Source organism: Amborella trichopoda, chromosome 9 (assembly GCF_054954075.1).
Source record: "Amborella trichopoda isolate Santa Cruz 75 chromosome 9, AtrichopodaSantaCruz75HAP2 v2.0, whole genome shotgun sequence".
Lineage (NCBI taxonomy): Eukaryota > Viridiplantae > Streptophyta > Magnoliopsida > Amborellales > Amborellaceae > Amborella > Amborella trichopoda.
In genome coordinates, this window is record NC_142344.1 from 9,536,628 (window position 1) to 9,551,377 (window position 14,750).

Genomic DNA, 14,750 nt, shown 5'->3' on the forward strand with positions numbered 1-14,750 from the left:
CGGTTCTCTCTAAAACCGGACGATTCTCGGTTTTTGAACAGATCCGGTACCATTTTCGTGAATTCCGAGTCGACTCGGCGATTTTTTAAACGCTGGTTCAAACAAATATGAAAATGACATATTCATTCTAAACTCTCTTTACTTTTAAATATTTTTTTAGTCCAAACAAATATGAAAATGACATGTTCATTCTAAACTCTTTATCACTTTATGTGATATATTCTTTTAAATTTTATTTTCTAATGTTCACTAGTCTCTCTAAATCTAACGAGAGAGAGACACTCGGGGAAGAGAGAGTGGGAAAATAAGTAGAGACAGATAATAAAAAATCACTTGAAGAGAGAAATGATGGTGTTTAAAAATAATGTTTTTTTTTTATTTATTTAAGATAAAAAAATAAGTTTAAAAGACATAAAGTTAGCTTAAAGGTCAAAAAGATATAAAATTTAAAATTTTTCATACCCAAAAACATGTTTTGCAGCCTTGAGTGATATAAAACTTAAAAAAAAACGAGGTGTATGGGGATAATTTTACGTTAATAAAACCTTCCCAAGTGGTCAATGAGTGACGGGTAGAAGTACACTATGTTCCCAAGGGAGTAAGATGCATACTATGAGGGTCCATGATATACAAACTCAATAAATAATAGGGAATTAATGTTAAAAAAAAATTATATAAGGGACCATGCTATACAAACTCAATAAATAATAGGGAATTAACGTTAAAAAAAAATTATATAAGATGGTCATCTCATATTGTAGAATTAATAGGCACCTCCAAAAATAAGTAACAAAAAGCTATTTTGACATTGAAAATCCATCTAATTGGCGATCTTAACATCTGGAAGCAAGGTGCAGCCGGAAAAATCGCCAGAATCTTCAGAGGGGGTGCCAAAGTTTCTAAGAGTTGTATCTTAGTCAGATTTTTTGCCGGAAAATTTTCCAGAATCTTCCAAGTAGGTCCTGGAATTGCTGTGCGCTGCGGGTAAGTTTTTTTTTGCCAAAATTTGATTTTTGGGGTGAATATTTGAATTGCAGTTGCCGAGGGTCTCTATTTTTGGGTCAGTTTTTTTTTTTTTCCCAAGATTTGGCTGGACTCTTTAAATGTAGTGTTGTTGAAGCGGGTGATGGTGCTTCACTTGTGATCACAGACTCTGTGTGTTTGAATGCCCACCATGTTTGTTACTACATCTGTGGATATCTCTTTTTCTCTCTCTAAGTTTCTCTCTTCTTTCTTTCTCTTTAAGGTTATTTCTAGAACAGCCTTTGTTGTTAAATTACTTGCTCTCTGTTCCTAATTCAAGCTCTATCTTCCTAATTCAATCAAACAGTCTTTGTTAGCCATCAAAAGACCAACCCAGAGGTCCTTGAGTGTTTTTGAGAATAGCGGTTTTCAGGCAAAAATGAGCAGCTTTAAGGTGGAAATGGTAACTTTCAGTCAAAACCTGGTAGGTTTGGGATAAAATTGGTGGTTTTAGAGTGAAATTCGACGTTTTTGAGGTGAATGGATCATGATCTGTGTGTTTTTTTGAGCATTGATATATATCTTTTAGCAGATTTTGGGGTGAAGAGGGAGAGGGAGATGGGTTCACGTGCCAAGAGAGCGAATGAGGAATGGTTTGTTCCCCAGATGTGGTTATTTTGTTATTGGGCGTATGATAACAAATATTGGCATGGTAGTAATTTAGACTGGTTAAAAAAGTTGAGGGGGAATATTGTCCAAATTTTGAAACTTTGAGGGGATCCATGGAGTTTCCGTAGGCCTGGGGGTTTCCTTGGAACTAGAAATACAAAGACGGGTCTGCGTCTTTTCCCCATAATTCAATTTCATTGAGGTCAGTAGCACTTGCCTGCTCTCTGTGAACTAGGACTAATTGTTAATTGAGAATCCAAAAAGAGAACAAATAAAACTTGGTTTGTTGGCTTTGGTCTCTACTCCCTAGGTTTATAAATTGCCAATTCAGTTGAGTATGGTGCTTCCTTTTCTTGGTTAATTATTGACTATGGTGTTCCCATCTCATAATATTGTTATCGGAAACATTTGGTTCCATGATAGCTGTATCAAATTTAATAGTGCGGTTCTAAGAACTCCAAGACACTGCCCATAGCTTGCTAGTTGCTAGAGTAAATTAGGCAACACTCTAGGAAATAAACTTTGGCTATAGATTGGTATTTGAGGCTTCTTATAATGTTTGGTGACTGATTATTTAACTTCTTTCTTTTTATTAGGATATTTGTTTTACTGATTATTTAACTTCTTTCTTTTTATTGGGATATTTGTTTTAAAATTTTAATTATTTTGGAACTTGTTTTGTTTAGGTAATCAAGGATGAGTAGTAAGGGGGAGGATATTGGAGGTTATGGTGCTTCTAAGGCTAAGAAGGCTCGACTTCAATCTATGTTAAATGCTCTTCTTGATGATCCAATTCTCAGAGATGTCCCTAAGGATCCAACCCTTAATGATGTTGATACCTTAATAAGCTTGGAAATGGGTAGTGCAATGAAGATAATTGTTGTCAAAATGGACAATACCTCCTTTGGTATGCTTTTAGTACTGTTAAAACTTTTTGCAAAATGTTGGGTTCAGCGAAGATAGTTCCATTGGTTCTAATTTTCTTTTCTTTTATGCGGTTTTCTTTAGGGTCATGTTGAAATTCCTGAAACATATGGGAAATTCTTTTGTTGAAACTTGTGGCTCATGGCTGGAATTAACTAGTATTCTATATTTATAGTTTTTTGATACTGAATGAACAGGTTGTAGCTGGACTGTGTTTATTATTAGTTTACCTTGTTTTTGATGTCACCTACTAGGGGTTGTAGTCCTTTTGTTATTCTTCTTATCTCATTTGTTTGTAACATTGAAACTTATGGAGTTAACAATAAAGTGTTTTTGACATTTTCCCCCTCAAAAGAAAAACAAAATGGGTTTTTGCCTTTCTGGTTCATTCGACCTTATACATTTCCTTCGATTGTGGAATTGATTGGCATACCCTTGTGAAGATGTTGCTGTTATGAACACTGCAACTCTTAAGGATTTGAAATTGGCAATTGTGAAGAAAACAAATGAGATGGAGCAAGGACAGATGGGTCATCGCCATATTTCCTGGTATGTATTATCTAACTTTGTCTTTGGCATTATTGTATCTGGTGGATCATGTTTGACTGGAGGTATAATTGTGCTTCTTTTAGTCTATTTTGTTATGTTTAGTGAGAAAAATGGGATTCAAACTCAAGGACATGTTGGAGTGTTGCAGTTCTTGGACCCTAACCACAATGCAAGATGCCAAACCTCTTCTTTTGTGTGGTCTCCTATATGAGTTCATTTGTACCTTGGACGATCATGTTGATGTGTTTCATTTGAACACTCACTACCTAGAGTGAAAATATCGATTTTTGTGCTTCTGTTAGTCCGTTTGGTTCGGCATGTGTTGAGTCTCCCCATTCAGCATAATCTGATTCCCACATAATTTGTTTGAACATTATATGAAGCTGCTTTAGTTCTGATATTTGGCTCAGACAACTCTCTGTCAACAGAAAGAAAGAATATTGGATCCTTTGGTATTAGGATATCGCCATATATTCGTAGAGGAGTCATTCATGCTAAAAAACTGAAGATTTGATTTGTTAAAATTGGGATATTGTTTTTGTAATCTTCTTTCTAGAGGACTTGGAGTTGATAAAATACTAGAATCCTTGAATGAATGAGATGAAAAATGGGAATGTCATGGTGGGAATCATGAGCATATTGTTACTGTTAAATTCCATGCATTTGAATTGAATGATTGTCATGATTGGTTATCAATAAGTGAAACTTATTAGATTATTTAATAAAATGTGGATGTTCTTATTTTTTCTTTCTCTGATCTTGAAGGAAAGTTGAGTTCCACTCGTGTTTAAACTTTTGAGGAGATGTTGATTTACGAATTGTGTATTAAAAAAAATAAAAAATTAATGTATTTGAACTTTTGAAGTCTTATGCCATTCATATACTTTTTATTTTATTTTGCATTATTTTCTTTTTATGAATCATTTACATCTTTTTTTTTTTTTTTGCTGTGCTGGAGTTTTAAGCTGTTATATGCCCTAGTTTTCCCATTATGGGCCTTACCATGGTACTAGATTTTACATCACAATGTTGCAATGTGCCATTTCGTCTATAATGGATTGTATTGACGCACTGTATCATCATTTGCAGGAGACATGTCTGGTCAAATTTTTGCCTTTCTCATCACAACGAGAAACTCCTTGATGATAACAGCATTCTTCATGATTTTGGCGTTCGAAATAACTCTCAAGTAAAAGTTCAATCTTCCATTAAAATGATTTGCTTATCATGTTATTGTTGCATGAAGTTTTCCTTTATTTGGCTTCCATAAAAAGTTAATTCAGAATAATGTATCTTAAACTCTACCTTCAAATGCTGGTTCATTAGTGCTGAGGAACTTATTATAACTCGTTATAAGTGTTTATGTTGATTACGTCTTATTAGCGAGAATTAAGACCTTCAGTTCCTTTAGAGATCATCGCCTTCATCTTCTTGTACTTTGTGAAATTAGTTCAGAGGATTGTTCTCTCTATGCTAATGAATTTTACTAATTGACTAGCATGAATAATGTGTAGAATTTATTTTGTATCAGTTGTGTTGATCTTTGGATAGCTTTATGCTTAATATGGATCATGTTGTCACTTAGTAGTTCACCCAACTTTATTCGACTGTTTCCCCTAAAGTTTTCGATCTCTTCCTATTTCAGTATTCTTCAAAGAAGTATATAGTTATCATTTACCTCAAGCTAAATGAGCACTACTTTGCAAAAGCTCGAGTTTATGACCATTACATTGCAAAATTGTTTCAACATAAAGAACTAAGAACAACCATGGATGACCAACATAAGAGGCACTGTGTTGGATTCTTGTGGACATGCTTGCTTTTGTCATATGATCTACTGATTATGTTGGAAATAAAGGGGTCCTCAGATCATCATTTGAAAATTTAACTTATTAAATGTAGCATGGGCAACAAAAGTCCTTTGAGATGTGAGTGGCTGAGTTGGGAATGAGGGATGCTTAGTTGCTAGAAACGCTCATGGGAATGCTGGTGGGATTATATACATGGTAGCAAGAGTATGAAAGATTATTTTCCATTACGAATCACCTAGGGACCATCACTGGGTAAAACAATAGAGCCAACTAAGTAGAGATTCATGAACTAAAGTAGGGTTGGGAGTTTATGAGATGTGCAGAGAAAGTGATTAATTTGCAGATGGGAAATAACTCATACGCAATATGATGAATGCAGGTATCCAAGGACGCAATTATCTCTAAGCACAAAATATCTAAAACCCACCCCTTATCAATTTCCAATTTAGAAATACATTTGAGTCTTCCTATGTATTTTTAATCAATGCTTAACACTCCTCAAATGTCACGTAGATTCAAAATGATAATAGATGCAAACACATGCACACTCATGGATGCGTACAACTATGATGGAAGGGTGAGCCTCTGGTTTACTTGGGAATTCTGGTTGGTCAACCTAACTAGTGTGATGGGTCCTTATGCAAATTAGTACTGGAAAAGAGCCTAGTCCTGGAGGGATTGGAGGTAGTGACAGGGTCAATGGCATTGAACTTGGGGTAGACTGTGTGGAATGAAGCATGTTGATGTGGGGGTTGAGGAACTAAACTTCCTTAGGATTAAGGGAATTTGCTAGAGGCAAGGATTTTGAATGCTATTGTTGTGCGCAGAAGCTCTAAACCTGATGGGTTGATTTTTTGGCAAAAATAAAGTATGAAAAAAATAGAACAAGCGACAAGCAAATAAAGCAAGAAAAAATAATAGAGAACACAAAGATTTGCATGGTTCACCCCAGAAGGGCTACATTCACAGGCACGACAAACTGAAATCCACGATACCATTAGAGTTACCTCTCTAACCCTTGACAAAACCCAGTCGAGCAAACCCTTTTAAGCCATTTTCCCAACCGACATCACATGTTCTTCCTTCTCTTTATTTTTGGTAACCATTATCGACAACACCAGATAGAGACGCCAGAGCAACGAGAAACTGACTTCCTTTCCAACTAAAAAGAGAAACTACCCAAAATCTTAATGGGAACCGTTTCTCTACAAGAAACCAACCTCTCAATCTACATGAGGTACCATCGCAATGATTTTATACATAGGAAGCTCTTTAACAGGAGGCGTTTCCTCTCATGCATAGGAGGCCCTTGCCTGTCTCTCTAGAGGAAACCACTTTTCCCATATGGTGACCGAAATAGGGCACACATATTCTTTTATCTTTCATCCCATATATATAAATTTAGGAATCACACTAAATAGGAAACTTATTGTAGTTACATATATCTCAAAATCAAGAGATATACTCAAGAGTCCTAATCTTTTTGGATTTCTATTTCTTTTTGGAAATTTATCAATATCAATTTCAATCCCACATAATATAGGATTTTCTTATGTGGGTGATTTTGGATATCACCATATCCAATAATCTCCATTTTGATATCAAAATCACCTGCTCACCATGCCAACCTCCATTGGATAGCTTCATAAATTCTTCATCTTTTGTCAAATAAATTTCTTCGTCATTCTTGTTGAAAAATAGTGTTTGCCTTCAAATTTCTCCACCATGAACCTTGCATTTTAAATATTTACCACCATACTGGCAATTTCCAAACTAGGCTCTGATACCACTTGTTGTACGCAGAAGCTCTAAACCCGATGAGTTGATTTTTGGTAAATAAAGTTCGAGAAAAATAGAATCAGTAACAAACAAAAAAAGTAAAAGAAGAAAGAAATAACATAAAAGAACACCAAAATTTACGTGGTTCACACATATGTGACTACATCCATGGGCGAAGACGATCGATGTTTTCCACTAAATCAAAGAAAGAAAATTACATGACACTTACTTGAGAGAACTAGAGACACAAAACTCAATCTTCCACCAAGCCTTCTTCTATCTACAATTTTCTCTTTCTACATAACCCGAAATATTCATTTCTTTTCATGCACTTTCTCTCTCTACAAAATATCCCAATAGAAAGAGAAGAAAAACTCAAAGTGCACCCCACGTGATGACATATTTATTTTTTCCCTTAGTTTCTCTCTTTAGAATGCAATAGTATATAAAAAAGGAAGCCCAAAAAAAAGTAAGCATGTGAGATTTCATGTTAATCCTAACTTTATGGAATACCTACTTTATCCTTATCTTGTATAGACTCATGGCTTCATCCTAATCAAAGTATGGCTCACCCAAAAGATAAACGTCTTACATAATAGGAACTATCTAAAAAATAGGAAACCCAAATTAAAAGGAAACTAATCCAATAAAAAATAGAATCAAAACAATTATCAACGAATAAACCTTTACCAAGTTACGGTTCTTCCTCATGTGGAGTGAGCTCAATGACCTCCTCATGGTCAACATCTTCCTCCACTATTTCCTATATAATTTCTAGTACATATTTTTGAGTATCTTCTGGAGTTGTTAACTCCACCTCAACTGCATCTCTACTGCTACAATTTTTTTTTCTGCATCATTCTGAATGTACTTTAACATATCAGACTCATCAAACTTAACATCATAACTGATAATAAACCTAGGCGACTTAGGATATGGGTACTACATTCTACGACCTTTAACTCCATCCACATAACCAAGGAAAATACACTTCTTTGATCTGGGACTCAACTTATCATCCTTAACATGAACATAAGTAGCACAACAAAAAATTCTTAAATGAGAATAAGCAACTGGTTTACCGGACCATACATCTTGTGGTGTTTTGTAGTTGATTGTTGTAGATTGTGACTTGTTGACAAAGTAACATGTCGTATTGATCGCCTCTGCCCTGCCCAAAAGTCATTTGACAAACCAACATTACTCAACATACTGTGGGCTTTCTCTAGAATATATGGTAGTTATCGAGGCAGTGAAAGAAGCCATTTGGCTAAGAGGGCTTGTAAGTGATTTGAGCTTACAACAGGACTGTTATTTATTGCGATAATACATTTGATGAAAAACCAGGTGTATCATAGAAGGACGTAGCATATTGATGTTAGGTACCATTTTATCCGTGAGATAATAGCTGAAAGTGATATTTTATTACTGAAGATTGACACCGAGAAGAACGCTGTGGATATGTTGATAAAGCCGGTTCCATTACAAAAGTTCAACATATGCTTGGATTTGACTAATGTGTTGCCAATGTGAGCACCTATGGGGGCACTTGTGGAGAAGACAGTCGATGAGAATCTTTTTTTGGAATTCAAGCCAAGTTGGAGATTTGTCGATAATTGTCTTGATTTCATTTCTTATGGGATTAGTTTCTTTTTAATTTGGATTTCCTATTTTTTAGATAGTTATTTTTATTATGTAAGATGTTTATTTTTTGGGTGAGTCCTACTTTGACTAAGATGGAGCTATGAGTCCATACAAGATAAAGATAAAGTAAGTTTCCCATAAAGTTAGCATTAACATGGAATCTCACATATTTACTTTTTTTTGGGTTTCTTTTTCTATATAATATTGTATTCTAGAGAGAAAAACTAAGGGAAAACGTAAAGGGGCATCACGTGGGGTGCACTTTGGGTTTGTTTCTTCTCTCTCGATTGTGATATTTTATAGAGAGAGAAAGTGCATAGAAAGAAATAAATATTTTAAGTTATTTTGTAAAGAGATAAAATTGTAGAGAAAAGAAGGCTTGGTGGTAGATTGAGTTCTGTGTCTCTAGTTCTCTCAAGTAAGTGCTTTATACTTTTATTTCTTTGATTTAGTGGAAAACATCGATCATTTTCGACCGTGGATATGAAAGTTAGACTAGGTGATGTAGCACGATGTATATAATTTTTAATTTTTCTTTTTCACGCTGACTAGAACAATTACAATAAATTCAACTCATAACAAATAAATAAATAACCAAAAGTGGTTCTTACTTGCTGCCACTAATTACAACTTCTTTTTATTCAATGAATAAAACCAACACAATGCTTTTGGGAATAATAAAGTTTAAGAAATAAAATATTGTAAACCACAAAGCAAAGTGTCGGAAGATTACCTCAACCGGACTTAGTAAACCCCACACTGGGACTCCTTCCTCCAATGGTGCATGGGATCAATTGGACTTTCTCGGATCTTCAAAATATGGAAAAACACTGGCTCAACCCCATCACAAAGTATGAGAGCAAAAAGACTATCTTCTTCATGGCCTCAATAGATTAGAAATGAAGAGTGGGGAATGCCCACTTTTCTTGTTCTCTTATGGGGCTGTACCAACCTATCTCTCTTTTAAAGAGATGAGAAGTTGGAGAGAGAGAGAGAGAACTTCCAGAGGGTGGCGTGCCACCCCTATAGGAATATCAGAGAGAGGGAATTCTGGTGTAGAGAATGAGAGGTGGGGAGGCCCCTTTTTATAAATTTTTTCAGAAGATAGGGTTTCCTTGGGAATAAATACTTTTAAATTGATCGAGTCTAATTGATCTTAGGAGTCCTGTAGGGTGAGAGATCTGAGCCTTTTATTTCTAAGATCAGTCATCATGATTCAAAGGATGATGCAGAACCTTATCCTTTAGTTTTCGAAACCTTTATCCCATCAAAATACAAGATAAGTAAAATACTAAATACAACGTATCTGGTCAAAAACTTTTTTCTTGTTTATATCTCTTTTAGAGTTTCTAATTTCTTAGGACTCATAGAGAATATCTTTTTTTCAATTTTGAATTGCTCAAACATGATCTCAATATATTAAAACATATCTAGTTTTAATTTGCCTTGGTCAATATTCATTATTAAATCATATCTAAACACAATATGTAGAATCTCCACAAAATATGTGTTGCCCAAAATATGAGGCATGCAATCTTTAGCCTCCTATAAAAAATGGCGTGCCCAAGTTGGCTCCACAAAAAGTGGCGTGCTAACTTGGGGGCTCTGTGGTGGTCCGCACGTGACCCCTCTAAAAAAATAAGTTGATTTTTTAAAATGGTTTTGGATTTTTTAGAATATGTGAAATAAGGTTTATTTCTTCTCTGAATATCTAAATACTGAAAATTGAATCATTCTTAATTTTAAAAATTCATTTTACGAGACTAAAATATCCAAAGATAATTAAAAATTCAAACAATCATTATAAAAATCAAATATTATGAAAATAAATATAATCAAATATTTTGATGGGAATAGGATCCTTCTAAGTACGGGAACTTTTAATTTATTTTGAAACACTCCATCTTCTATTGTGGACTATAACCATGCTTGCTTTCTCAAATTAACCCAACAGTTCCCATGACACACAAACCACTGCAGGGGTTTATGATTGGGTTACTAAAGTTAGCCAATAGGCAATGGGACATAATCCCAGTCTATGGATTTCAGGTTTTCCTTAGAGACGAACCCATTTGTCACAAAAACCGGATGCAACCACAGCTCCATTGTGCATAAGGGTAGTCTCTCGCACATGTCCACGCTGCACCCTCAATGGTGTCTTGCTTTCCTGCCACGGCTATCATATGCACATGTCGTGTGATGGTTCAGTAATGGGGCTTTGACTCTCATCTCTAAAGGCCAACCATCACACATAAATGTCACATAGTCCCTTGGCTCACTCCCCTGGACAACTCCGACCTCATCATGGGATAACCCATGAACCCTCCTCGGCTCTTCAATTTATTTCATGCCCAGGTAATAAGGGTTTCGCAACTCGACTGGCCTAGCTCGTAAAGCCTAGTCAGAGTATCGACAAATAGCATTTGCCTATTTCGGTCTCTTTGGACTATATTCTCTTGGTCCCTTGGACCATACTCCCACTGGAGTTATTTGATCCACTATATTAGATATTGATTTCATGCTCTCATAAGGCCTTTAATGGCCACAAAAACCCTACAATAGTTACATTTGTGACGAACCACGTAAATTCTGGAGTTTTTTTTTTTTTTGTTATTTATTTTTGTTTATGCTTGTTGCTGGTTCTATTTATCTTGTACTTTATTTGTCAAAAATCAACCTATCGGGTTTAGAGCTTTCACGCACAACAACTATAACGTCTGCAATCTGTGTTGCAAAATTTAATGAAGGTTTTCCTTTGAAAAGCAAGGCATATATTACATATAAGTAAACTAAACATTGAGTCTCCTTGAATAGTCAGCTGTGGTGAATTTTATTTTAGCCACTTATGCTGGTCAATTTCACAAAAAACTTTTTGAGGTGGAAAGTTTTCATGAAACCATGATAATTTGTTCATGAAAAACTATGGAGGGCAAGCTTATGTGGATGTCCACGTGCCACTTTATTTGGGTCGTCCGTTTATATGGATGGCTCAATCAAACAACACATGGGTTGTAATCCATATTTTAGCAATGTGTGGCACCCAATCCATTGGTTGAACTGGGTGTTAACTGGAATGGACGGTTAAGATGTCACAAACTTGTGAGAAGATATATAATCTTGACCTATGAATCCTTTTCCCAGTATTTGAAGACTCTCTATCTATTATTTATTGATGTTGAACGGGTTTGATGCAGATAAATTTTGTTCCTTATGTTTTGTCAAGGGAATCGCAGAAGCACTCTCAAAGGAAAAAGCACAGATTCTTTCATGGTCTCAGCAAGCGGCAATGACTTCCATATCTCTTGCCTTTGTTCCTTGGAAAGACTTCCAACACGATCAATGATCGATGATCATCCCAAATGGAATATCATTTACAGGAAGCTACATTTTACAGAGATCTTTTGTGAGATGATGTTCAATATCATTGCATGCGCTTCAAAATGCATGTCCACACCCATGCTTGTTCAGGTGTAGGCTTCCTTGGGTGTCAAAATAGTTTTATTTACTTTTTGAGTCCAATATCTCAGTGCTCGTTCATGTGTATTCCTAATTTCTTTGAATTTATATTCATTCCACCCCTTCATGGAAGTGGAGGTGCAACATACTGTCGCAGTGTGTGTTTTTGTTTCTTGCATTAGGAAAGGATTTCAGAGAGAAATTTAGCCAAGGTAGGAATCAGGCTCGTGCTTGAGTACTTAGCGGATGACATTTAGCAGTGATGCAATTTAAGTTTGATTCTTACTGCTGAACTACCAAAAAAAGAAAAAAAAAAAAAGAACGATGAATTTAGCCCAAGTTTAACCCATGGGAATATTTGGTGTACATCCAAATTGCATTCTATAGTAAAAACTTACTGAAAATACTGAGAAATATGCCTTATATGCATCAATTTTACCTTGTGAAAACTCTGTTCACTTAGGAAGCTCCTTAGTTATTATGTTGGAAAATGTCTAAACTGCCCCAGTTTTGAGGTTCCGACCCCTAAACAAGAGACGGCATTGGTACTTTTGAGCCAAACGTCTTGAAATACTTTTGTTTATTCAAAGTTGCAATCTTAGAACATGTTTTTTTCATTGCTAGCTTTGGAACATGGAACAACCAAGGGTATTTACATCTTGAGTTATTTACTAAACTAAAAAAAACCTTTATGAACCTTTATGTATGCTGAGGTATAGAAGAACTGTACATGCTACTCTCTCTCAGTCGTATCTAAATGGACGGTCTGGATGTTTTCAATCATGATGTAACAAGTTAGCCTCTGGTCATCTAATATTTATGTGATGATTAAGGGCTTGTTTGGGTACATGGATTTTAAGACATGGATTTCTAATATCTTGAATTTTGTCAAAATCCATCGTTTGGATTGTTTAATGACTAGGATATTTAAAATCAGGAAAATGAAAATCATGGAAATAAGACTTATTTTTTCATGATTTCATTTCCACACCAAAACTTGTTTTTTTGCATTTTCAAGGCCTATGGATTTCACTCATTAGCTCCCTCAGCCCGAAACATAGGGAACGTTTGGTAGGTATGAAAATTTTAGAGAGAGAAAGTACCTAAATGATTTAAAGAGAGAAACTATCTCAAAATTTTTGTTTATAACTTTTGTACAAATCATCTGTACACAAAATTTGTGGTGTCTCCTCTTATTGGTGCACCTAAAAGAAATATAAAAGAAACTTGTATGGGTATTTTAGTTATTTTATTTTATATAAAATATTTATTTTTATAAAATTTTTAGGTATCCCTTTGAGACAAGGCTGCGTCCCAATTTTTGTCTCACTATTCTTTTTAGAGGTGACATTGTTCTTGAAGCCATCCCAACCGTCTATTTAGATGGGATGACCAATACAAGGTGGCATACATAGTTTTTTTATACCTAATAGCAAATAGAAACGTTTAAATTAAAAGCCTATGCGTTTTTTGCATTCTAATATTGGAACAAGAATTTTTAACGTTAAAAATGTCTTCCAAGTTCCAAACGAGAAAAAGCACGAGTGTTTTAGTCATTTTAGCCAAAATGACTTAATTAGGTCAAATGATTAAAATGTGTTACAAACTTGGAACAAATATCATTTGAGCATTTTTACAAAATTCTCAAGGAGGCACATCGTTGAAAGGATGTTTAGATATAACTACATAGTCAGTAAAATAGATTTAACAACTTTATTGACTCTTTGAAGTGGTTTGTCTATTATAATGATGTTTTGCCCGCACAAACTTCTTTTACACAGGAGAGGGTTGGATGTAGGAGAACATTGGGGGGGTTATGAGACAAGGTATTTCTTGGGGGTGAGGGTTACAATGTAAAATTTCAAAAATAAAATAAAATAGGAACAATTAACAATGGTTCTCGATCTTTTTTGTTGCATACATATTGGCTGAGGTACGGTTTGCTTGGAGTTCAACTTTAGGGATTATTATATTAGCTTTTGTCCATGGGATAAATATAATTGAGATAAAGATGTTGAGATGGATAAATGACAACACAAGAAAGGATAGAATTCAAAATGAATAGATACAAGAGAGCTTAGAGATAATTCCAATAGGCGATAAGATAAGGGAAAGTAGATATGTGGGTTGATTATGTGTGATGTTAACTTAATACAACACCAGTTAGGAAGAGCGACTAGTTCAAGTGGAAGGCTCTAAATCAGCAAAGGAAAAGCTCAAAATGACATAGATGGAAGTAGTAAGAAGAGATATAATGGACTTATTGTCTGACTAAAGGTATTACCTTTGATAGAGTAGAATGGCAAAATAAAATTCGTGTAGTTAACTTTAAATAGTTTAGATAAAGCTCGAATGATAATGATGATAAAATAAGCTTTTGTTCATATAATTGAGCTTTCGAGTTTTAAATTGGGAAAGTATAGACAATTTTTTTTAGCTGTCAAATGTGAAATTGAGTAGTTGAGAATAACCCATTGACTGCGTATAACATCAATGATCTTTCTATACAAAAGGTAACTATCTCATTGCATTCAATTCCTTTTAAGGTGTTTGTGATCTCTCTACACCAAAGATTAGTCTCATTGCATAAATCCTTTTTAAAGTCATACATGGGCAAACCTTATACATGGTCAAATCCAAGGTTCTCCAAACCATATCATCTAATCTGATTCTTTTGAGTGACTTCTAGGACATTGATAACATAATCTCCTCTTCATAGTAATTAAGTCTGAAGAAAGATTAAGTGGTCTTGTTGAAGAAATAAAACCCAAAACATTGGGGAAAATAATTTCACTAAAAAAATGAAAGGTGATTAGGAGAATCATGCTTGGGCTTAAGTGCATCATTCCTAACATTGAGCTACTAAAAAATAAAAAAAAACCCTGAGTGTTGAGTGTTGTGTTTGGTGATACCCATATTTTATTTTAGAGATTAGGGTAATATGAAAAATAAAAA

General features: G+C 34.8%; 1 protein-coding gene across 2 annotated transcripts; it reads left to right on the forward strand.

Annotated features, from left to right (window-relative positions):
* The first annotated feature begins 818 nt into the window (after positions 1–818).
* Positions 819–11,941, forward strand: LOC18424218 (Ubiquitin-like superfamily protein). 2 transcript variants are annotated; one of them, XM_020661678.2, is made up of 5 exons: positions 819–984; positions 2,319–2,539; positions 3,000–3,105; positions 4,195–4,294; positions 11,534–11,941. In XM_020661678.2, the coding sequence occupies exons 2-5, from the start codon at positions 2,329–2,331 to the stop codon at positions 11,627–11,629; spliced, it is 513 nt and encodes a 170-aa protein (XP_020517337.1). In that variant the 5' UTR covers positions 819–984; positions 2,319–2,328; the 3' UTR covers positions 11,630–11,941. The 2 variants fall into 2 exon arrangements, with proteins under 2 accessions (XP_020517337.1, XP_088701845.1); XM_088845719.1 differs by having other exon boundaries at positions 890–1,834.
* Positions 11,942–14,750: the final 2,809 nt, after the last annotated feature.

Coding starts and splice junctions, on each gene's coding strand:
- LOC18424218 (XM_020661678.2), top strand. CDS start 2,329: ATGAGTAGTAAGGGGGAGGATATTGGAGGTTATGGTGCTTCTAAGGCT. Junction 3,106..4,194: donor GGTCATCGCCATATTTCCTG/GTATGTATTATC, acceptor CATCATTTGCAG/GAGACATGTCTGGTCAAATT. Junction 4,295..11,533: donor GCGTTCGAAATAACTCTCAA/GTAAAAGTTCAA, acceptor GGTTTGATGCAG/ATAAATTTTGTTCCTTATGT.